The 26375-nt window shown below is 37.5% G+C and overlaps 1 protein-coding gene across 1 annotated transcript; it reads right to left on the reverse strand.

Moving 5' to 3' along the window:
* Window positions 1-20284: 20284 nt before the first annotated feature.
* Window positions 20285-21473, reverse strand: LOC149217857 (NAC domain-containing protein 22-like). The gene is made up of 3 exons (XM_089391440.1): window positions 21314-21473; window positions 20973-21235; window positions 20285-20728 (listed from the first exon to the last, which is right to left on the reverse strand). Exons 1-3 carry the CDS (start codon window positions 21462-21464, stop codon window positions 20285-20287), a joined length of 858 nt encoding a protein of 285 aa, XP_089247566.1. The 5' UTR covers window positions 21465-21473.
* Between the last annotated feature and the right edge of the window lie 4902 nt (window positions 21474-26375).

Here is a 26375-nt window from a genome sequence, read left to right on the forward strand (position 1 = left end):
GAGCTAATGATTTTAGTGGAGGTGAAAACAAACTGTGACATATGATTCAGGGTGGCGATCATGAATGGATGAAGGATAATGTATGGCAGTGGATGGGACACGGTTGACACTTTCAGAATGACCTCTCTTGAACATATAACGACACTGATGCGATGGATCGGTAGCATTACCCCAAATGTGGATGGTTTAGCGAAGACCATGGTGATGAGACCGATGAATGAAACAACCCAACCCGATGTGGTACGGAGGAAAAGTGTCATGTTCAAGAGCGACTTGCTACCATTAAGCTTTGATGTTCTCCCAATTTTTCCCCAGTCATTTCTGACCAGTACGTCTTTATTTTTGTCAAGCTTGAGGAGGATAACATATGCTTGTTCTATAACCTGCCCTTCGGGCAAGCCCATCGCTATGATTTAACGAGCTTAACGATAGGGAAACTCGTTCTCGTCTAAAGACAAGTTTGTCGCTATTTAATCATTTTAACGAGTCTAACGACAAGGAAAACTTGGTCCTTTTCATTTTTAGAGAGTCTGAAAAGGTACAGAAAGTTAACTCCATAATTCCTTTTTCGTCATCTAATCCCTTAAGTCCGAAAAAGTATAAAACAATACAGAAGGGATGGGTGTTCGGTACTTTTAACGAGCCGAACAAAACAAGCGCTCGATCTTTTTGTGTAATAATCCCTCAAGTCCAAAAAAGATTAAAGTCTAAATGAGGGATAGCTTTTCCGATCGTTTAACAAGCTGGAAGGCCAAAACTCGGCAAACTTTTCATATTTTACGAGTCAGATGAAAAGAGCTCAAAGAAGACTCGTCTTTTGAGGAACGAGTGATAAACAGGGATAGCAGCAGATTCCAGGTACAGGTTGGAATTCTCCAATCACGGCAGTGTCACAAGGATGGCTAGGTGAAATCACTCTTCGCAGCTATTTCTCAAAAGAGGTAAACACTCATATGGAGGCGAACGATCGGCCAAATGAAAAGTGGAGGTGACGGTACACAAACACGACCAAGGCTTTTATGGCTGATGGATTTACGATCTCAAATGGTTATTTACCGGTTCATTTTTTCTGGATGAGCTTGAACTCTAAAGGAAAGCCTGCTCATAAACTTATGTTTATTTTTTAACGAGCATGAACTATGTGCTAAAACTGCTCGGAAAGTTTGCATGCCCCCAGCATAATAATGCAAATCGAGGTGCATGCCCCCCAAGCTTCATTGCATTCAACTCGGTGGTTGGAATGAAGGTTTACCTTTGAGAAAGGGGATTTGTTTCATTTTTTAATGAGGTTGACATGGTAAAAGAACTATCCTCATGACTCCTTGTTTCATTTTTTAACGAGGTTGACGCGAGATTAGAACCGTCCTCGGAGCCCACTGTATTTACAGTATTTCCATTAGGGCGATGATCCATGCTGACAAAATGTTTAGGAATCTTCCGAATCCATTAGACATAGAAGATCTCATATTGTAGGTTTCCACTGTGGCCACTTCCGCCAGATTACTTGCAGGCGGTAGGGCAAAAGTACCCATTAAGGCAGGGTCTTTCAAGAGACCTACTCCAATATTTTGAAGCGAATGATGGCTTCCATGGATCATTGGAATGCTTCCCGTAACTTGTGAACTGTCGGGGAGGAAAGTTTGTTGGTCGACGACTGTAATCCCTCCTTGAAAGGGAAATGCAATCTTCCTGAAGTAGGTTGACACGACTGCGGCCATGGCATATATCCAGGGCCTTCCTAGTAGGATGTTGTAATCGAGGTTTCCATCGATTACTTCAACATCGACTTCTACTGTTTTGCCCCCCAGTTCAACTTGCAAGTTACTTAAAATCCCGTATGGAGTGTATGATCGTCCATCAAATGCTTTTAAGGTCGTTGACGATTTCGACAAGGGTGGTGAGCCTAAATTTTTCCAGCAACTCATCGACATAAGACATGTAGATGCCCCCTCATCAATAATTGTTCGATGAACAGTTTTGTTGAGGGCTTTCACTTGAATAAGGAAAGCTAGTTGAGCTGGTAACTTAGGGTCATATCCTTTATGATCAAAGGCCACAAGATTGGAATCCATTGGGCCAATCCCACCTATTGCTGATAATAAAGTTTGCTCTTGGGAGGGGCAATTTTGCGGTACCTCAAGTGTCGACGTAGCGGACGGCGATTGGGCCAGGTCCTCTATTATATTATAATTCTGTGCTATTTTGGCACGAGGATTAAATGTCGATTTGTGTACTACTCCCTTTGGCAACTTTATCATTGGTTCAGGAATGATGGGTGGCACAACTTTGGTCAAAACTGTCGTCGAACTACTAGGTTGTTCATTAGCCTTGTTATTCGACAACCATGGATTCCCGTAATCTTTATTCCTTGTCAAAGCATTATTCTGCTGCTTTGAGGTAGACAACATAAGCACTTGGGATCGGGAAGCATTTTGATTAGCAACCAGATTTTGACCTGGATTAGGAAACGGATCAGTCAACACAGCTGAGGTTTTCGAACTCTTAAAGAATCTTTTAAGCTCAGCTTTGGATGGACAATCTGCTGTCCAATGATCCTCATCGCATATATGACACCACGAAGGGGGTTTCCCTTTTCTCCCTTTCTTTTTCTTCTTGCCCCCTGGTTGCTTCAGTTGTTTGCCCTTGTCGTCCGACATGGCACTTACTTCCGAGGCAAGAAGTTCTTCATTTTCATTTTGATTCGAAGTCTTACGGGCTTTCTTAGACGAATCCCGTGTTGACTTTGCGTTTGCAGTGCCAATCACACCATCGCCGGCATGAGAGTCACTATTTGATCTAGGAGGGGGAGGAATTGAAAATTCCGGTCTGGGGGCGTCAGGTATCTTGTCATAGAGCGTGCCAGACTGAGTATATACTAAGTCTAAATACTGGGCACGAGCAATAACCTCCTCCTCTGTTACGACTCCCCCCTTGGCCACATCTTCTGTTATAGCAGGAAGAAGCGACTTTATAAACCACTCAGCTAAAAGCTGATCTGGAACATAAGTCTTTACCATTCTGCGACGATGACGCCACTCATGTATATGATCTGATATATGTGTGGCCGTTGTCTGCTTGAAATTGGTTAAGATCTCGGTTCCAGTTTCGTACCTTATAGGTAACTGAAAGTGTGTTAAGAAAGTCGTGGCTAGGGAACTAAAATTGTCGAAAGAGGCTCTAGGTAATTCAATATACCATTTAGCCGCCGGACCAGTCAATGTCCTCTGGAAAAGGCGAAGCCTTATCGAATCATCATTCAAGGTATTCGACGAACACCACAGATGGAAAGTCATCACATGATTCGACGGGTCTTCGCCAGGATTTCCATTGAATTTAGGAATGTCCGAAGGAAGTTTGTGAGGAATTGCTGGCCACCAATGGGCATAGGCGATTGGATCATTCGTCAATCGATGTAAATCTGATAATTCTAGAGTCGCCACGAATGGCAACTGCTGATTCAGGTTTGGCGAGGCGTACCCAGGATACGATGGAATCGCCTGAGCAGTAGGCCTTTGCATACCAGCATAATGCAACTGATGTTGATAGGACTGATATGGCTGGTGGGCTTGGCCACTGTAAAGTGGTTGATTTAACCCGTTCTAAATATAGGGTTGCCCACTATTTGCAAAGATCTGTTGCTCAGATCCCTGGTACACCTGTTGAAACTGAGGTTGTTGGTATTGCACCATCCATGGCTGCGAAGCCATGTTTTGCTGTGCGATACTAACCGACGGACCAAGATGCGGGGTTATGGTTCCCGTTTGTATCTGTGTCGTCCCGGCAGTTGGCGATTGCGGTTGTGTTGCAGGGTCAAGGGGCTGTCGCATTACAACTTGGGGTTGACATACAACAGGCATCGATTGAACTTGCGACACGGTTACAATTGTTGGCGTCGTCGAGATGCTAGACATAGGTACACATTGTTGCATGGAATATACAACTCTCGGTTGTTGGGGCAACATAGGCATCCAACCACTCGTCGTAACTTCAGTCAAACCTGAATGCGGTTGAAAACTGCTGTATGGGTATCCTCCCGGAGGGGGAAGTGAAAGGGCATATTGCCCCCCATACGGTAACAATCCGGAGCTCAAGGGTATAGATTGCCTTTGAGGACTGGATGGTCCAAACTGATTTCCAAAGGGATCAATTTGTCTAGTTTCAACATAAGAATTACCGGGTATTATACCGGAAGAACAAACTGGAACAGACCACGTTGTCATAATAGTCCCTGGGTGGACTCCTTCTAGCTGTTGAGAGCTAGTCGGGACAGCTGGTATGCCGGCAAACATCGTCGGAGTGACAGCAGGAGCTTCTGCTGTCGCTGTGTCATTTGGCACAGTCCTAGATGTCGACAGTTGCTCAGACATTTTAAGTCTATCCAATAAACTGCCTAACGATTCTACAGGAACTTCCACTGGCGATGGACAAACTTCTGATGCAGAAGGAAAAAGAGTGATGCCTACTCCAAAATGAGTTGGAGTATTTGCTTGCTGGTCCTCTACGATTTCCTCTATTGCAATCAGACCAGGAGGAAGAGGAAGACCGTCAGGTCCGTAAAAGATTTCTGGTGCCGAAGAAGGGGTTGCTTCGACAGCGACAGTTGTTTGAGCAACAAGACTCTGTGGACCGGTTTCAGATGGAACTGGTTCAGTTATGCAAGTACTTGTTCTCAGACTAGGATCAGTACAACTGTCCCTCTGTCGCTGTTGAACTTCTTCAATAGAGGCAGGGATTCCAGAAATATTAGGAGTGACCAGAATCTCAGATGTAGTTGGAACTGTTGTTCTAACTTTAATGGGAGATTTTGACCCGGTCAAGCGAGTTTGCTTCATCCGTACTACTCTCGATTCCAGAGACAAAGACGGTTGACTCGCGAGTCTCCTCGAACGACGGAGTTCTAATTGACTTTCCTCCACGGTTGCGGATTACTCGATCAACTAAAATACAAAAAGGGGAAGTAGGTTTCCGTATTGAATGAATTTTATTAGACGCTTTTAGACACAACTTGCTTTTTCATGTTTTAAGAGTCGAGAAAAAGCTAAAGATGACTCTAGTTGCCTTCGATGTATTAACGAGCCCGAAGTGACAAATGCTCGGTTGGACTTTTTCAGTTATAGAGTTTGAAAAAGGCCAAAAGAAACTGCTCTGGAGATCTAGGCAGAGGGTGTGCCAAACCTTTCGCGAAACCACAGAATACGTTTTACGGTACGGGTGGTCGATCTTCGTGAATGCTGTGTTCACTGCATCGCGATCAGTAGGGCGGCCGACACGGCTTCCTAAGGATAAAGGATAAATGCCTATAGGGGTCTCCCAATATACGCGACGGTACGCGGGAGCACAAGTCCGTATTAGTGCTATCGTCCCTCAGGAGGAATCACCCACCTTCGTAGAGATCGACAGTCACTACGTTTAACGACGCCGGAACACGTCTCTACCTAGACCTCTACTGTGAGCGTTATGTTACAAAGCGTTTTTAGATTCATTCAATATATTTTAAGTTGATCTTGTTTAGCAGTTTGTCTTTCAGGATCACCACGAGATGTATTGGTACAAATTCCTAAATGCAGCTAAAATGATAAGCAAGCTTTACAATCTTTTTAGCTTTGAAAATCCTAACTACTGAGGGGAGAGAAAAACATTATCTTTCCACACAGAGCACAAAGCACAAACTAATGCATTTTCTCCTAGATCAATCACGCAAACTTATCAAAAAATGCAAATGCAAGATGCATGTATTTCTTTTCTTTTCCCTTAATGTTGATGTAGACAAAAGGAAACTGTCGTATAATTTTCGAATTCAATTTGAAGCGTAAACAAACAAATTTTGTCTAAAATCAAAAGACGCCTTACAGGTACTTGTTTCGACACTAAAAATGTATGAATTCAAACCATAAAATGAAAAACAAACAAACTCAAACAACCATGAACAGTAATAAAACTAGCTCTTAAGATCACGACGACACTTTTACAGTTCAAGATCTAAGAGGCCACATCTATACTGGTTTGCTTTTCACAATGGGAAATTGTAACTGAAACAAGAAATACTGAAAGAACAATCACAGTTTCATCACACAACTGAGGCGGAATAATGTCAAGGAAAGTTGGCTTACAGCAAGTACAAATGACAAGCAATCAGCAGCAAAACAACAGTGAAAACAGGGCCAAGACTCAGTAGGAAACCTCAGCAAGACACTGGCTAACTGGTCCAGCGCAGGCTCTGGTCTATCAAACTAACTTTCAGCGTAGTTGCCGAAGGGAGTACTTGCGCTGAAATGCAAACTGCCTTTGGGCAGCCTGCACTGAGACACGAGAGTTGCGTTTACAAGGGTTTCCGGGTCATAAAAAGCTAAAAAATTCACTGTTTTTGCTGAAATAAAAAGCTATAGGTCAAGTACAAGCTAAAGGATGATCAAGAGGATGAAAAGCTATCACAAAGAGCACAAGAGTCCTTGTGGATCAACTCTTCAAATCATAAACTTGCTCAGAAACTGAGCCAGAGCAGCTGCCCTCTACTTTGCAATTGAAGGACTCAATTGCAGTTCGATTGGGTGCTCTCCTTGTTTATGAGATGAATAGCTAGAAACACAACTAACCAACAAGATACAGCGTCCCCAGTGGAGTCGCCAGTTTGTTGTGGGGAAAAGTATCCGACTCGGAATGACCCTATCCCTACTCTAAGGGTGATAGTTCCTTAGCAACAACTGAAAGTAAAGCTTTGATATTTTTCCTTTATGAAAGTATAGAGAAGGAAGAAAAGATTGACCAACCGATGTCTTTCGCTTTTGTCGATCCTGTCTTCTCTCTTTGCCTCTTGTTCCCAGCTCCTTGCTCCCTTTGCCGGCCCAGCTACACAAAGATCCTGCAAAAACAAGAGAGGGAAACTACAAGAAACATGTACTCATAACTGATGCATGGATTAGAATGGATCAAATATACAGATAAAAACAATACATCATTGCAATACAAGTATATAGGAGAACATCAAAAGCTTTATTGATAGAAGAAAAAGGTTCTGAGAAGGTTACAACCATAAATGGCTCCAATCCAGCAGCACCTCCCCAGCAGCAAGAAATCTCCTCTTCTCCTCTATAAAAGCAATCACCCAATAGCTCTAACTGTAAACCAACAGCACTTCCTTGCTTTGCACAAAATTCCAGCCTCCCTAGACCTCATAGAAGAGCTCTATATATAGGAGATTTGGAGAAAGGATGAGTCAGCTTGAGACTGACCTAAAGCTGCCTTGTGTCCTCTCCCTCTTCAGTTAAACTTCAGTTCTTGAGTCCACTTGGAGATCCTTGCTTCCACATGGAGATCAAGTACCTCTTACTCATCATAGGGCGAATTCCTTGAACCAAGTGTCAGTTTGGAAGCTTCCTGGGCAGTTGACACCTTGCAGAATGACTGTGCCACTTGGCCAATCTCGCCCAGCGCAGGTAGCCTTCATTGGTTTTGACTTTCAGTGCAGGTACAAGGAGGAGCAGTTGACATTCAGCGCAGATGCTCAGTGGAGCAGCTGACATGATCCAAAAATAGCCTGTTTTTGAGTGTTTTCAGGTGGAGAACTGATAGGAAGTGCTGTGGTTTGCTGACCTTGTTCCTCTAGGGGTAAGAACAACATGTTTAGGGACTGAGGATCCCTGTAATTATTGACATTTCATGCTCCATGCTGCGAGGCACAAAAATTTCTATAACAAGCGAGCTACCTTAGGATTTGATTTGAAGATTGGGATCCCAAGATACTTAAATGACTCCCAGGTCAGGGTTCTTTCCATTTCTAATAGCCTTGATATGTCTGTCAAATCTTTGATCGAGCAATTCCAGCCATAGATCATGATTTTTAGATAGTTAATCTTGCTGCCTGAAACCTCCCTATAAATGTCCAGCTCCTTCTTGAAGGTTCTCGAAGAATTTATGCTAGCTCCTCCAAGAAATAATGTATCATCAGCAAACTAGGCATGATTTATGTCTTTAACATTGTGAGCCATTCTCAAGCCTGGCAGAGTTTGGATCTGTTGACAGTAGTCTAGCTGGAAGCTGAGCACCGAAGCTTGAATGGTGTAAAGAAGTAGGGACAAAGGGAAACCTTGTCTTAGCCCCCTCGAGGGCTGGAAAAATTTCGTTGAACGACCATTAACCAGAGGCGCTATCCAAGGGAAGGCAATGCAGGCTTTCACCCAAGTTATGAGAACTTTTGAGAAGCCAAATTTCTCCATCACAGAAAATAGGAAATCATGTCTCACCCTGTCAAAGGCATTTGTCAAATCTAGCTTAACCACCATGCCTTTCTCTTTTCGATGAAAACTTGAATGAATTGCTTCTTGCACTAGCATAATATTGTCAAGAATCTTTCTCCCTTTTACGAATCCTCCTTGGTTTTCAGGGATGATGATCGGCAGAATTTTCTTATTATGGTTGGCTGTTATTTTTGTAATCAGCTTATAACTTGTATTACACAAAGAGATGGGCCTGAATCTGCTGAAATCGGTGGCGCCTTTATCTTTCGGAATCAAGGAAAGGAAGGCCGAGTTGGTACTGCCTCCAATCTTGGTGTAGGTCTGAGATTTACAGATCATTCTCAAAAGGTCTTTTTTAATTGTAGGCCAGCAAGTCAGGTAGAACCTTGCAGCGAGCCCATCAGGGCCCGAGACTTTATCCAGATCCATGCAATCCAAAGCTTCTTTAATCTCATTCATACTGATCGAAGCAGTCAGCATAATATTGTCATAATCTCTAACACAGTGAGGAATAAGATCAATCGGATAGGCTTGAGAATCAATAGGAGGGTCTTCCGGGGCAGAGTAAAGATCTTTGAAGAAGGAGTGGGCTGCTCGCTTTATGCCTTCAGAATCTTTAACCACAGTGTTTTGATAGTGAATTTCATTTACTATTTTGAAGTGCTTGCGTGCTTCAGCTTGCTTATGGAAGTAGCTTGTATTTTTGTCTCCGGCCTGTAACCAAAGATTTCTGGACTTCTGTCTCCAGAACTCTTCTTCATCCCTACTTGCTCTATGGAGATCTTTTTGTAGCTCTACTTCTTTTTGAAGAAGGATTTGAGTTACATTGGAATTCTCCATTGTTAATTGATGGCCTGCTAAACTGTCATGCATCTCCTTTCTTTTGGTGGTGGGTGTTTTCAACCTTTTAGTCCACTCCTTGAGCTCCCTTTTAAGTCTCCTCATTTTTTCTTCCCACACAAAGAAAGGGGATCCTTCATGAACTTGCCGGTTCCAGGCCTTGGAGACCACCTTCGGGAATCCTTCTTGATGAATCCATAGAGAACTGAATCCAAAGGGAATGGGGCCAAGATTTCCATCCAAGGGGAGCTCAAGCAGAATGGGTTTATGGTCAGAGGTGTAGTTCGGCAGAATTTTAGAGGTGGCCATTAGACCACAAGTCAAGAAGGAGGATTGGACTAGAAATCTGTCCAGACGAGTAGCAATATGGCTGGGGCCTATCCTTTTGTTTGACCAGGTGAATTTCCCAGATGTGGGCTTGATATCCTCCAATTCCCAATCTAAAATGAGGTCTTCAACCGATTCTCTAGCTGGGTCCCTGACCATTGAGCCTCCCTTTTTCTCTTCTGTAGCTAGCGTAACATTCAAATCACCTGCAATAATAATATTTTCTAGGTTGTGTAAGAAAAGATGGGACTGGAGCGAGTCCCAACAATTTTTTTCTCAGATGGTAAGACTGGAGCATAAAGATTGAACATACTTACTTGGTGGCCAGATTCTTTATGGAGGAGCTTAGTGAGTAGCCAATGGGGGCAAAATTCTTTGTGAATCAGATCATATTTGGATCTGTCCCAAAAGGAGGAAATCCCTCCAGAGGTGCCTATAGCGTTGACCGCTCTCCCTTGGCCTTTATGCCAGAATGCTTTGCTTACTTGGAGGAGTAGAAGGTCCTCCAGTTTTGTCTCCTGGATGAGAAGGATTTTATGTGAGTACATCCTTACAATGTCTTTTAGAGCTTCTTCTTTCAACCTGCTGCCGAACCCTCTACAATTCCAGGAGACGTATTTCATTATTCACTGGCTTGGAAGGTTGTGGCTCCTTTTGGAGCCTGACCATGCTTGCACCTAGATCTGGTATTCATCATTTCTTTGAGAGTTTTATGAGAGCCTTGGAGAACAGCCAGATAAGTTTGTTCCTCTCTATGTTTCTTCTTGGACTTTCGACCCTTGGCCGCTTGATAGGAGTGACTTGCGAGCTGTCTGAATCTGATACTCCATCTTCTGAATCTCCCTCAGAATCGCAGCCCAGACTGATGCGCTCCTCGTTTTCTACTTTTTCCCCTTGTTCATCCTCTGATGGAGGAAGAGTTGACTTTGCTTCTGCTTCTTTCACTTTCTTCGACGAGTCTTCTAGTTCCTCTTGGGTTCCAATGGCATCTATCTTTACCCCATAGGAAGAACCCTCTTTTGGAACTTCTTTGGCTTTCGGTTTAGACCGGGGCTTCACCAATGGCCCTAAATTTTTCTTCTCAGTTGGTTTTGGGACTGCCTTGCCCTTTTTTATTTCTTTCCATCCTTCTTCATCCACTTTGTCCCTGGTTGGAGCTTTTGGTAAATTTCATTGGAAGTGCCCATGTTCATGACAGGTTCTGCATTTGAAAGGCACTTGCTCGTAATCCAATTTTTGATAGTGATGCCATTCTCTAACTGTAAGTTTTACCGCTTTGGGCAGTCCAACTTCCAGATCGACTTCCACACAAATTCTTACGCAGGTATATTGCCCCTTGTTATCTGCTTTGTGAATGAAACGGCCTAGGCCATTTCCAATCTTCTGCAAGGTGTGATAGCTCCAGCAATGGATCAGAATATTGGGAAGCCAAACCCAGACTGGGACCTCTTTAGGGGTATCGATTGAGGGATCGAAGTCGGGGGTCCACTTATTAAGATACAGACCCTGATTTCCCATAAAATACGGATCGTTTCTGAAAACCAAATCTTGATCTTCTTTGGAGGTGAACTAGAAAATGAAATACCCTCTTCCGACAACATAGCAGATCACATTGTTTTCCAGCTGGGGCCTCCAGTTGCATTGGATCTAGTCATCTGTTATTTTTGTAAAGGGCCAACGTCCCATAAATTGTCCTACCAACCCTCTGTCAGCCAGGTCTAGGGCAATTTGTATAGGTTGGTCTTCTAGCAGGGCGATCTCAGGAATTTCTTGAAGTTTTTTTATGAATTTCGGGACTTCTAGAATCAAACGTTTCTTCCCTTTCTCCGAGAGCAATCTTCTGAATGCTTCTTTTGAACAGATTGGTGGGGTGGGAGAAGGCTCCCCACCCCCAAGCGCACTCATGGTGGCAGCTATGCTCCTTTGCGATCGCAAAACCCAAACGCGGACGTTGTGCCAGCAGCAGCACTGGCCGGAGGAGGGAGCCAGAGCCCGATTGCGGGGATGCTGGGAAGGATTGAGAGCCCAGCAGTAGGGGCTACTAGGCAGGGGGCCTGCGGAGGGCCGAGGAAGCAGGGGCGCGGGAGCTCTAGTTCAGAACATGCACGGAGATCACCCTGAAACTCAGCGCTACCCTCCATTTTCATTCGAAGTGAAATATCGTATTAAACATAGGTTTGATCTAAAGTGGTCATTGCATTAAATATAAAGTTTTGTCTTAAAATATTTTTGTCTCAAAATTCTTTTGTCTTAAATATAAAGTTTTGTCTTAAAATAATTTTGTCTTAAATTGTTTGTCTTAAAATAATTTTGTCTTAAACTATTGTTGTCTTAAATATAAGTTTTGTCTTTAAATTTTTGTCTCAAACTACTTTTGTCTTAAATATAAAGTTTTGTCTCAAAATATTTTCGTCTTAAATTATTTTTTTCTTAAATATAAAGTTTTGTCTTAAAATATTTTTGTCTCAAACTACTTTCGTCTTAAAATATTTTTGTCTTAAACTATTTTTGTCTTAAATATAAAGTTTTGTCTTAAAATATTTTTGTCTCAACCTTTTTTTGTCTTAAAGTCTATATTTAAGACAAATCAATTGATATTAGTTTTTAATGTAAAATAACTAAAATAAAAAAATAGTTTTTGAGACAAAAGATTTCTTTTGTCTTAAAAAAATGTCTCAAAAGTGCCCTTGGTGTAGTAGTGGGTGACTAATAATCCCTTTCTTGCTGAGAAGGAGTGTTGAAACATGCATTAAGAAATTCTCAATTCGATTTTACCTTGATTAAATTGAGAAAATTAGAATTTCAAAATCAACAGACAACTTGGACGCAACTAACTTGTGTGACATGGCTTGTGTCAACTAGTTTACTCAATAAATTCTAATTGCAGGAGTTAGAGTTTAGTTAAGAATTTGTGATTGCCAATTTGTAGTAATTAAGGTCATTTATTTGAAGTTCTTTTTAGTTAAACCCTTTCCAATTGTTGAAGGAACTAGTGGATTGTTAGTTGTGTAGTTGGGCTTCATTCCAACTGAGTGATCATCTAGCTAACTAATTAGTAAGCCCAACATAGCTAGTTCTTGTAGGAAATTCTAGTTCCCTAGTTGTGGTGGAGATGTAAAGGAAGTGTAACTTTACTTGTAGACTAGTCTTGACTATACAGGTGTTGCATGTAGTCAGATGATCAACCTTAAGAATTGTGTAATCCATTTTGGAGAAATTCCTAAATAATAGGGGCCTAATTTCTCAAGGAATTGTGCAAGGAAATAGGGGATTAAGTAGATGCATAAATTGACTAAGTATGAGTCAGATCTTCTTAGTGAGTAGAGAGATAGGTTATTCACTTTTAGGTTGTGCTGAGTTGATCAGAGGAATTGTAAGACATCTCTATTCATCATATTAATGTAAGTAGATATTGGGATTTTTTAGCAGATTTTATTCCCTAGGAAAACTAATATGTGCATATGTGTTATTTCTTATTGCATGTCTGAAATTTTGTTCTAAATTGTGAATTAACTTCCACAGAGCAATTCAATAGGTTTGTGTCTTGTGATTTTGATTAAAACTTCATGAGCAGTTGAAAATATATACCATAATTTCTTCAATATTATTGCAGCACCATATATGCAAAAATACATGTAAATAGGATATACATCAAGTCATGACATACATTGGAAATAAAAAATAAGGAGTTGTTGAAACTAAAATAAAAAAATGGTAAAGCATAATAGTTATTAATCTGTCTCTAAGAAGTTATGTCATCTAAACATCCTTCTCATCCAAGGAGAAGGAGTGGTTGGATGAATTAGTAATAAGGGTGTCGAGCTTATGATCTATATCATCAATTTCCTCCTCTAAATCTTCTATCATAATGGAGTTCTCCTGGTAATTTTTAGCGCCTTCCATGAGAACTGATAATTTTGGTATTTCAATAAATATTAAGTACTTGCATGTACCCATAAAGGTTATTTAGTTGAGGTTTCAGTGTCATGTGTCTAGTCGCAAGTGCCTAGATCAAAATGATAATAAGGGGTATAATTCCATTCCCAATGCATCGATGTGTCCACACATTCAATCTTTTGTTGAATTAACTCAAGAATGAGTTATTGGTAGTGAGACGGACTCCTGAGCTTGAACCTAATGATAGAGTTAAAAGGTAGAAGTGACATGGTTATCCCTTTGTTGAGATATAGAGGAACACCCCCACATACCTCCCCTTCCCCTAGAAATAGATCGTGCATGTGACATGGAAACACAAGGAGCTAGGAGGAAAAATAGAAGGGAGGGGTATACAAAATAGTAGTAGCAAGAGATGCAAAGGAGAGGGAGAAGAATCAAGGTATACCATGAAACAACCTGATCTAGAGGAAGAGAGCTAAACTTCATGGAGATTGAGGTAGGTTAGAGAGGATAGGAACTGCATTGCTCGTGAGAGGAGAACACTTGAGGAGGAGAAGGGTGACAATGATAATGACAAGAACTAATCAAGAAGAAAAGGGTACTAGAGGTTAAATCGAACCACAAAACCCAAGAGGTAAATTTGAAACTAGACTCGAATTAAACCACAATTCAAAAATATAGAGCGAAAGGAGATATGAAAAAACTAGATCATGATATATAAAGCATGGTAGATAGAGTAGTTACCCTTAGCATAGAAATATCACGTACAAGGCCAATTCCAATAACATTGATAAAAGCCAGAGGAAATCCGTTAATACATAGGATTACAACTCCACAAATCTTGGCATGGTCAGGTTAAAATGTTGTGCATTCCTTTGGATACAAATAGATTTGAAGGTCAATGAGCGAGGTGACCACCGACAAAGAAAATTGCGAACCCAAGTGAACTCTACTTAATTGTCACTCTAACAAAGAATAGGCATATTGTAGGTTGTTGAGTAACTAGGAACAATGAAATTGCATCCACCATGAAAAATATGCATAAGAATCATGACCCACTACCAAATACATCATAACTCAAACATGTTGGATAGTTTTTGTGTTGAGCTAATAGGATGGCATGTATGTGTTGGTGTGCTGGTGTTTCTTGCTTTCTTTGAATGGCATTTCCACTAATGTGAGGGGTAAACCGCAAGAGGTTATCAAAGAGTCATAGCACCATTTAAATATAGCTATCATTATATTAAGGCGGAGGGGGACCTGCTCTAAGCCACCCTCAATGGTAAGATTTATCCCAATGTAGTTATGTCATTTTGTCTTTTTTAATTAAATTCATTAATTGAAAAATAATTGTCATATGAGCAAGCCTCATATGAAATTACCAATAGTTCTTTGGGTATGTGGTATTGATAAGCCATGGCATTGTAAAGTGGAGATGAATATAGATAACTAAAAATTTTATTACATGTTATTTTGTTAAATATATATGTTTCACTTATATATTAATAAAATTATAATTTAACTTAATTTTTAAAATCTTTTTAAGTTTTAACAAAATAAGCAGTATGATTAATTGTTTTGATATTTACTATAAATTGATATTTATATCCAATTTATATAACTTAGTAAAAATATGGGATGGACATTGCCATCTCCATAACCATTATTAATAATTAATTTAAAATTCCAAACCCTCCAGAGAGACTGTTATGGAAATTATACATCAGCTGATTCCAAACTAAAACTGGAAGGTTACACACGTTGATAAAATATTCACATAAACAATTTATAATCTTAACGGGCAGTCCAATCTCTCAGCTAGAGGTTTCACCATTGCATCCGCTCCAATATCTTTTGCTTAATTGACAATTGTTCTAGATTATAAACTAAAAATTCAGCTTTAGAAATGCACACGAACGGAATTTTGAACTGGCCAGAGCCGTGATATAAAACACATAACTTGAATCGGTTAGCCAATGAATGAATGCATACGGCTCATGAATTTGTGAATCAGGTATGCGGTATGCTGCTACAATGGAATATGGAACGGTGATGGGGTAAACAGAAGAGCATAAGGAGTTTCTAAGGGTTGGCTAAACAAGAAGTCCATCGATAAGCTCGGCAACTCTAATTGCGGGGGCTTGCGGCTTTTAGTTGTCTTCAATACCATAGATTCTTTACAAAACATGATCGGCTCCAGGCGATCAAAGTGACTAGATTCATCCCTCGTTTTATTTACACAGGAACTTACGCCCTCGTGATCTTGATAATGTAATGAAGAAACTTTGCCTTCTCTCATTGGATTGGATTGGCAGCAGCCATTAAGGTTCAGTGAGTGGAGCTTTTCTTCGTACTTATCACTTGAAGCAACAGGTTCCTCTTTACCATCGTCAATCGCTTTTGCTCGGTGTTCCATGGACTTCTGAGTGACAGCTTTTGTATATATCCGACATAACACCATAGCGGTCTTCTTCTGCACATGGCAACTTTAATTCATTGAATACAACGATTAAAACATCAAACATTTTATTTAACCTAGGAAACCTTTAACTTAGTAAACGATATTTGACGGTTGATTATAACTGTGTGTTAAATAGTATGCTAGACCTAGTTATCGATGTTTATTAAATTTCAAGCAAAGCTGAAGAAAAACGTTGCTTCGGTATTTATATTTTCTGTGTTGAAGAGATTAGGGTTAAATTAAACCAAAAGAATGATAAAAAATATAGAAATTAGTCACCGTGGGAACTGTTTGTGTCTCAAGGAAAGCCTGCAAATGAAATACTATAAATATTCCACATGGAGAGTCGTAAACCTCAAGCGACCAACTAGAGAAAGTCGGATGCCACTTTAGGTGAAGAAGCAAATACTACTATTTATAGATACTTAGTGGGTTCACTAAATAGATATGTGCTATGTAGTCAATAAGCTGATCCAAGCTATGGTTAGGGCAACCCAATTATTTTGAAATATAACTAAGCATGTATTATGGTACCTTAGAGGCACTACTTAGTTTGGACTATTGTACACACAGACATAGTGAGTGAAATTGTGTGGCTTCATAGATGCAGATTGGGTGGGGAGTCCATGAGGCTCAAAGAGTACATCAGGTGGAATTTTCGTTGTTGGGTCCAAAGTTTCTCCCTTGTACATTAGGAAGCAAATATGTGTGGCGCTCATCTCAGCAGAAGCATAATACATGGATGCAAGTCAAGCGACATGTGAGGTGATCTAGATGAGAAAAATACTTGTAGGATTATTTGGTTAGATGATGGATCCAACTGTGATCTAATGTGATAATCATAGTTGCATTAAGATCTCTAATAATCCTATATTTCACAATCAATCGAACCATATAGATATATGGTATGACCATTTATGTGACTGTGTGAAGAGGTGGATAATGTTACTACACTACATTCCGACAGAGGAAGAAGATGCTCACATTTTGACAAAGGCATTTTCAAGAGGGAAGTTTGAGTTCCGCAAGTGCAGGAAAAGGGTGACTGATAATCCCTTTCTTGTTGAGAAGGAGCTTTGAAACATGCATTAAGAAATTCTCAATTTGATTTTACTTTGATGAAATTGAGAAAATTAGAATTTCCACATCAACAGACAACTTGGATGCAACTAACTTGTGTGACATGGCTTGTGTCACCTAGTTTACTCAGTAAATTCTAATTGTAGGAGTTAGAATTTAGTTAAGAATTTGTGATTGACAATTTGTAGAAATGAAGATCAGTTATTTGAAGTTGTTGTTAGTTAAACTCATTCAAATTGTTAAGGGAACTAGTGGATGGGCAGTTCTGTAGTGGGGTTTCATTCAAACTCAGTAATCATCCAGCTAACTAATTAGTAAGCCCAAAATAGCTAGTTCTTGCAGAAAATTCCATTTCCCTAGTTGTGGTGGGGATGCCAAGGAAGTGTAACATTAGTAATAGACTAGTTTTGAGTGTGTAGGTGTTGCATGTAGTCAGATGATCAACCATAGGAATTGTGCAATCCATTTTGGAGAAATTCCTAAATAATAGGTGTTCAAGTAGATGCAGAAATTGACCAAGTTTGGGTCAGACCTTCTTAGTGAGTAGAGAGATATGTTATTCACTTGCAGGTTGTGTTGATTTGATCAAAGAAATTGTAAGACATCTATATTCATCATATTAATTCAAACAGATATTGGGATTTTTTAGCAGATTTCTTTCCCTAGGAAAACTAATATGTGCATGTGTGTTATTTCTTATTGCATGTCTGAAAATTTGTTCTAAGTTGTGAATTAACTTCCACATAGTAGTACAATAGGTTTGTGTCTTGTGATTTTGATTAAAACTTCATGAGAAGTTGAAAATATACACCATACAATCCATTTCGGAGAAATTCGTAAATAATAGGTGCTCAAGTAGATGCAGAAATTGACAAAGTTTGGGTTAGACCTTCTTACTGAGCAGAGAGATACGTTATTCACTTGTAGGTTGTGCTGAGTTGATCAAAGAAATTGTAAGACATCTCTATTCATCATATTAATACAAACAGATATTGGGATTTTTTAGCAGATTTCTTTCCCTAGGAAAACTAATATGTGCATGTGTGTTATTTCTTATTGCATGTCTGAAAATTTGTTATAAATTGTGAATTAACTTCCACATAGCAGTAGAGTAAGTTTGTGTCTTGTGAGTTTGATTAAAACTTCATGAGAAGTTGAAAATATACACCATAATTTTTACAATCTTATTGGAGCACCATATATGAAAAAATACATGTAAATAGGATAAGTACTTCAAGTCGTGACATACATTGAAAAAATAAAAAGTTGAAACTAAAATAAAAAAAAGAAAGGTAAAGCATAATAGTTATTAAACTATCTCTAAGAATTTATGTCATCTAAACATCCTTCTCATCCAAAGATAAGGAGTGGTTGGATGAAGTAGTAATGAGAGTGTTGAGCTTATGATCTATATCATCAATTTCCTCCTCTAAATATTGTAGCATGATGAAGTTCTCCTGGTAATTTTTAGCACAATCCATGAGAACTCGACAAATAAGAATTTTGGTATGTTAATAAACATTAAGGACTTACATGTACTCATAGAGGTTATCTAGTTGATCTTTCAGTTTCAAGTGTCTAGTCACAAGTGGCTGGATCAAAATGGTAATCAAGGATGTAATGCCATTCCCAATGCTTCTATGTGTCCACACAATCAATCTTTTGTTGGAGCCTTATCATAGAGTTCAAAGGTGGAAGTGACATGGTTATCCCTTTCCCAAGATATAGAGGAACACCTCCACATTCCTCCCCTTCCCCTAGAAATAGATTGTCCATGTGATAGGGATACACAAGGAGCTAGGAGGAAGAATAGAAGGGAGGGGTAGACAGAGTAGTAGCAAGAGATGCAAAGGAGAGGAAGAAGAATCAAAGTATACCATGCAACAAGGTGATCTAGAGGTAGGGAGATAAACTTGAAGGAGAATGAGGTAGGTTAGAGAGGATAGGAACTGAACTACCCTTGAGAGGAGAACACTCTAGGAGGAGAAGGGTGATGATGATAATGACAAGAATTTAATCAGGAAGAAAAGGGTACTAGAGGCTAAACCGAACCACAAAATGCACAAGGTAAATGTGAAATTAAACTCCAATTAAACCATAGTTCGACAATATAGAGTGAAAGGAGATATGAAAAACTAGATCATGATAGATAAAGCATGATAGATAGAGTAGTTACCCTTAGCATAGAAATATCCCGTACAAGGCCAATTCCAATAACATTGATAAAACCTAGAGGAAATCCATTGATACATAGGAGTACAACTTCAATAAATCTTGGCATGGTCAGGTTAAAATGTTGAGCATTCATTTGGATACAAATATATTTGAGGGTCGATGGGCGAGGTGACTACTGACCAATAAAATTGCCAGCACGAGTGAATTGTGCTTAATTGTCTCTCTAACGAAGAATATGCATATTGTAGGTTGTTGTGTAACTAGGAAGAGTGAAACCCCATTGTTTGCATCCACCATGAAAAATTTTCATAAGAATCAAGAGCCACTATCAAATACATCATAACTCAAACATGTTGGATAGTTGTTGTATTGAGCTAATAGAATGGCATGTATGTGTTGGCATTTCTTGCTTTCTTTGATTGGCATTTCCACTGATGTGAGGGGTAAACCGCAACAGGTTATCCCATTTCAATTTAACTATCATTATATCAAGGCGAAGGGGGGACATGCTCTAAGATACCCTCAATCGTGAGATTTACCCCCAATGTAGTTATGTCATTTTGTCTTTTTTAATTAAATTCATTAATTGAAAAACAATTGTCATATGAGCATGCATCATATGAAATTACCAATAATTTTTTGGGTATGTGGTATTTATAAGCCTAGTATTGTAAAGTGGAACTAAATATAGATAGCTAAGAATACTATTACATGTTATTTTGTTAAATATATAAGTTTCACTTATATATTAATATTTTAAAGATTTTTTTAAGTTTTGACAAAAATAAAAAATATCACTAATTGTTTTGATATCTACTCTAGATTAATATTCATATCCAATTTATATAACTTAGTAAAAATATTTGATGGACATTGCCATCTCCATAACCATTATTAATAATTAATTTGAAATTCCAGACCTCCAGAGACCGTTATGGAAATTATACATCCGCTGATACCAAACTAAAACTGGAAGGTTACACACGTTGATTCAATATTCACATAAACAATTTATAATCTTAACGCGCAGGCCAATCTCTCAACAAGAGGTCTTTACCATGGCATCTGCTCCCACACATTTGGCTTAATCGACAATTATTCTAGATTATAAATTAAAAATTCAGCTTTAGAAATGCGTACCAACGGAACTTTTGGTAAAAGGAGTAACAATTCGATTTGTGGACTGCTGCAAACCGTGATATAAAACACATAATCGGTTTGCCACTGAATGAATGTATACGGCTCATGACTTTGTCAATCAGGTATGCTGCTACAATGGACTATGGAGCGGTGATGGGGTAAACAGAAGAGCATAAGGAGTTTCTATCGGCTGGCTAAACAAGAAGTCCATCGATAACTTCGGCAACTCTAATTGCGGCGGTTTGCAGCTTTTAGGTGTCTTCAATACCATAGATTCTTTACAAAATATGATCGGCTCCAGGATATCAAAGGAACTAGATTCATCCCACGTTTTACTGACACAGGAACATACGCCCTCGTCATCCTGACAATTTAATGAAGAAACTTTGGCTTCTGTCACAGGATTTGATTGGCAGCAGCCATTAATGTTCGCTGAGTGGAACCTTTCTTCATACATATCGCTTGACGCAACACGTTCCTCTTTACGGACGTCCATCGCTTTCGCTCGTTGTTCGATGGACTTCTGAGTAACAGCTTTTCTGTATATCCGACATAACACCATATCGGTCTTCTTCTGCACATGGCAACTTTAATTCATTGAATATAAAGATTAAAACATCAAACCTTTTATTTAACCCATGAAACCTTTAACTTAGTAAAAGATATTTGACGGTCATTTATAAGTGTTTGTTAAACAGTATGCTAGACCGAGTTATCATCGATGTTTATTAAATTTCAAGCAAAGGAGAAGTTCCGTGTTTGAGAGATTAGGGTTAAATTAAACCAAAAGAATGACCAAAGATATAGAAATTAATCACCATGTGGACGGCCGAGCTCAGATCTGGCATTCTATACTCGTTCATTATCCAGTCCGTCTTCCGCCCACCGGCGGCTTTTCCTTCATAAAACACCAGAATTTTCTTCATACCTATGCACTGAAGCCGCTCGTTGCGAATTGCTCTGTCTGAGCCGCTGGCCTTCCAGTAACCCAATGTAGTCATTCTGTTAGGCCGAGAACATTTCTTAGGATATCTTGGAACGAAGAAGAACCATTGGTGCTCCCCAAAATCATGAACCAAACCTGCAGTAAATCAGTTAATACCATCTGAGAATTTACTTTTAAATTCAAATAAAGTAAGAGGCAGAGATTTATGTGTACCCGGTAATTGCCAGGGCTCATATTGATACAAGTCTAATGTCGGTATAATTTTATCGAATATCAGTGGGTGGCCTGCTTGGATCCTTTTCTTCAGATAGAAGCCCAGCAGCTCCTCTTCTGTTGGGGAGAATCTGAAGCCTGGAAAGTCCATTAACTCTCCCTGCACAAACCCATCCTTGCATATGCTTTCCGGCATGGCCATCTGTTCTATTTTGAGGAACCGCTCCTACAAATTTCCTCAAATAAAAGTGGCCATACATAAGTTGGGAAAATCTTATATAGACACAGAGTTTTCAGTACGGAAGTGCGTCTAGAAAACCAGGAATGTTTTTAGAAGAGCTTCACGATGAAAATGGATGGAGGAGGCTGCAGGAGGAAATTCAAATCAGAGGGCATAATAGTCCACACGCACATGGAGGCGCTGAAAAGTATTCAATGTCTTTATCACGCTTTTCCTCCGCATACTGATATTCCTAGGTTTTACATTGTCCGATGTCCTGTATCTTTCTCATCTGACTTCGATATTTCCACGAAGAAACGTGATCGATTTAAGTTGGATACCCAACGATATTATTGATAGCATACATTTATCTTTACCCATAGATTTACTAGGGATGTATTATCCGTTGTCTCTTCCATTCATTCCAATGATCCATGAATATATAGTGGATTTTATTTAATTTTGTGATGGTGTATTTCATTTTATTTCGAGGTCAATCCTTGAAGATGTGGGTTTTCTTTTTTTTTCCTTCGAGTATTGATCTTAAAAATGGTAAATCCATTGTCTATATTCCAACTGTTAATGGACTGAGATATGAAATTTTAATTTATATATGTATATGATAAAAATTGAACGTGTGTGTAGGATGATGTGTGTTTTTGTTTTTTCCTTATCTTTATTTAAATGAAAAATGGTATCAATATCATGTGTGGTTTATATTCCAATTGTTCATATATATATATATATATATATAAATTGAATGTGCAGGAAGATTTGTTTTTTTTGTCCAGATCTTTATTGAGCTTAAAAATGGGAAAGGTGCATTGGAATATGGTTTATATTCCAATTGTTCATATATATATATATATATATATATATATAAATTGAATGTGCAGGAAGATTTGTTTTTTTTGTCCAGATCTTTATTGAGCTTAAAAATGGGAAAGGTGCATTGTACATATTCCAATGGTTAATTAACTTCTATGAAATATTAATTTATTTTATATATTAATTAACACTTATAAATTTATTTTTATAAATATTTAAATATTAATTTTTATATATTTAATTTTTATTTATATTTATTAAATATTATAACAAACATTAATATTATTTAAAGTATGTTTTAAAAATAAATTCTCTATTATGTAATTGTGATGAATAAACGGTTTATATATATATACTAATTGTGATGAATAAACGGTTTATATATATATACTAATTTAAATAATGATTTAAAAATCACATTATTATTATTATTATTATTGAAAATAAATATTTTTATAATCTAATAATATTTTTTAATAGAATTTACTAAACATATTATATTAAATATGACGATAATTAACATTCATTAAGATCAATATGTTTTCTTAGACCTTAAAAAGGTAAGAAATTAATTGATATTCCTTACAATTTTATTTCTATGGTAAAAAAGAAGGGAGATAAGGATTTCAATATCACTATAGTTTTGCTGACTTAACAATTCAAGAGGGTTTGTAGGGCGGAAAATGCTTGGAAAGTTTTGTAGTGTGGAAAATGTTTTGGAAATTGAGATAAAGTGAGGAAAAGTTGGGGAATTGAGGAGAATGTATCACAAATTCTTCCCAAAGTGTTTTTGAAGTATACCAGCACTTTGTTTCAATTAGAAGCTCATGAGAATTAGTTCTTGTATTTGCAATGTTCATTTTGTTCTTATTAATAATAAAGACAAAAAGATAATTTTATATAGTGTGAATGGAGTTGATCACCTCCTTATAATACCTTACCTTCCATTTTCCCTCTAACTCCTTTTCATCACACAACTTATCCTTAAATTTGGAAGTAATAGTATTTTAAATATTATCCTTATTCTCCAATATGATCTCCTTCTTTATCCCCTTACCTTTCATTTTCCCTCTAACTCCTTTTCATCACACAACTTATCCTTAAATTTGGAAGTAAAAGTATTTTACATATTATCCTTATTCTCGAATATGATTTCCTTCTTTATCCCCGAATGGTTGATCTAAGGCTCAGCATGCTTATGCCACCCTCGCTTGAGCTAGAAGTGGGGGTTTTCGTTAGAGTTAGAAATAATTTAGGGAAACCTCCTAGCTTCCGTGTTATAAATCTTCTTCCTACACATTTGATAGCTAAACATAGTTGATGGGGGAAGACTAACTTCATTGAAGACAATATGATAGGTAGTATTTCCTCTAATATTGAGGTAGTAGGTTAAAAATTGCTTTTGGATCTCCTCAATCTTCCTCCACAATTCTCTACATATACTGCAAACCCAAACCTCATATCCATATAAGATAACAACAAAGAAGAATTATTTTCAATATAAAATAACAAGGTGATGAGAGTCTCAAAGAGGAATTATTTTCACTCCAACCTTAAGATTTGTCGGCTTGCAATTGTTTTCATGCTCATAATAAGGTTTCTAGCCTCCTATAATCATTTTGTCGAATTTTGATACCTAAATATTTGTATGAACGAACCTTCTCCAAATAATTATCATAGTTGAGCTTTTTGGATTTAATTATTAGGACTTTAGTCCTGACCATATTAACAATTATACTCATCTTGGAAAAGTGACCAGGGAAGATTCTACACTGCTTGTCCAGACCATCATGACTTCTAGCTAGAAGAACAATATCTTCAGCCTAAAAGAAAAGAGTAATGAACATACCAATAAACTTAGAGCTATTGCATTTTATAGCTTCCAAACATTCTTCTAACTTATTGATCTAAATGGGGAAATAAATAAAAGATAGGAGACACCTTTATTTAACTCCAATATTATATTTCATTTTTGTAGATCACTAATATTAATTTTATTTTTAATAATAATATCTCTGTATTTTTATTATAAATTTTTATTTAAAAATATTAAAATTCTTAATATAATATTTTGTTACGTAAAAACCACGCAATTATTGGCCAATGGGGATGATTAAGAGAGAAATATGCATGATTATATTAATTTGTAAAGAGAAAATTAATAAGATTCCTCTCAGAAGACCTTAAGAGCCTCCACGTGACGCTAAAATGGAAACGGCTATCTTTTCTAGAAAACGTAAAGAATAAGTGAATGCGTAGAATAACCTCTTCTGAAAGCCTCACCAGGAAACGATAGATTCAATTCACTCTTCTAGCGTCTTCTCGATGTCGTAAGAACACGTATACACAATTATAATGAATAGTTCTTTAAAGCTTTTAAGGATTTCTTTTCTGGTAAACAAATATAATAAATAATGTCAATAATGTTTCAAGCTGGGTACTGACTTTCTAAAGAAATTTATGACTTTACCGTGTACGGATACACATAGATATGTCTTTCTTAGAATTCAGAATTTCTTTCCACATGAAGAGTCGTAAACGTTGTCCACATCAGTTAGGTTCGGAGCATTTTAAGTCGATGATGCCACCCAAACTACCCATGAGAAGGATTATTTAATTCCTAAAACTATTTTTTCCTTAAATAAACCATGGAAAATTTTATAATAAATGTAAGGTCACAATATATGGAATTAGAATTTTAATTCGAAAAGTTTCCAAATCATTCTATATTTATTTTAAATTTGCACTTACTAAGGTATTCTTATATTTCAGATTTTAAATAGTCTTCACCATATTAAATATGATGGAAAAAACTTATCGGCTATGTAATAGCATGATCTTGTAAATCACTATAAGTAAACCTATTAAATGACTTTACATTGGATTGTAGAATGCTTCTTGATTGGTTTGAAATATAAGATTTAAAATTAAATAAACAAATTTTATATTTAAAATGAACTAAGTAAATTTAAAACTATGCTAATGATTTTATTTTGTTAATTTTATTTATTTAAAATAATATATATTTTTTAATTTATAGAAAATTATATATATATATATATATATATATCTATATATATATATATATGCTAATATTAAATCAATGTAAATCTATTTTGTCAGATATATAAAGCATCAAGAGGAATGAAATGTTTAAAGGTGCAATCATATTTTTGAATATAAACTTGAGGAAGGGTTTTCACCTTGAGAGATTTGATCTCTCTCAGGACTTTATAGATCAACATATAAGATGGATTTAGATTGGTTTCAATCATTGCACAACTCTACAAATCTTTTTAAACATGTTAAATATGTCTCATATTAATGTTACGAGTTCACTCCTTCTACATCTCATGCACATTTGGCACATTTGACATGTATTTGTATTATATACCTAAGTTCCACCCTTCACATAAATGACATATTTGAACTTGCGAATTGAGCAACCCATTAATGCACTTTTTGGTGTGCAATATTGATATAAGCGAATGTTAAGAATTGATTTTGGTAGAGATACTTTTTTAATATATATTTTTAGAATTTCTCCTATATCTTGTACTATTTTTTAGTTGGTTGAATATTGATTTCTAGGTCAATATGTTTTTTTTCTTTTTTAGCTTTTTATTTCCTCTGCTCTTCATGTTCTTCGGTTGTCATTTCCTCTTTCTTTTTTGTTTATTTCCTCTTGTATTATTAGTTCTTAACACTCTTTAATTGTCATTTTATTTGCCCGTGTTTGTTGATATTATCTTTGACGTTCTTTCATTCATTTTATTTTTTGTTGTCCTTGTTCAATTATAATTTATCTAACTATCTTTCATGATCTTTTTAATTCCCCCTTAATTGTTGACACTCCCTATTTACAATTTTGTTGGAATGTAAGAAGAAAATTGAAGAAAAATGTAACATACACCCTTCATTTTTTGGGGGTTTTATGTTTGAATGTATTTATAGAAGAGAGAGATAAGAAAAAATAAAATAAAAACTTAGAAAACAACAAAAATTAGGAAAACC

Source organism: Pinus tabuliformis, chromosome 1_1, assembly GCF_031772625.1.
Source record: "Pinus tabuliformis cultivar Carrire ecotype Pingquan chromosome 1_1, CPIR1, whole genome shotgun sequence".
Classification (NCBI taxonomy): Eukaryota; Viridiplantae; Streptophyta; class Pinopsida; order Pinales; family Pinaceae; genus Pinus; species Pinus tabuliformis.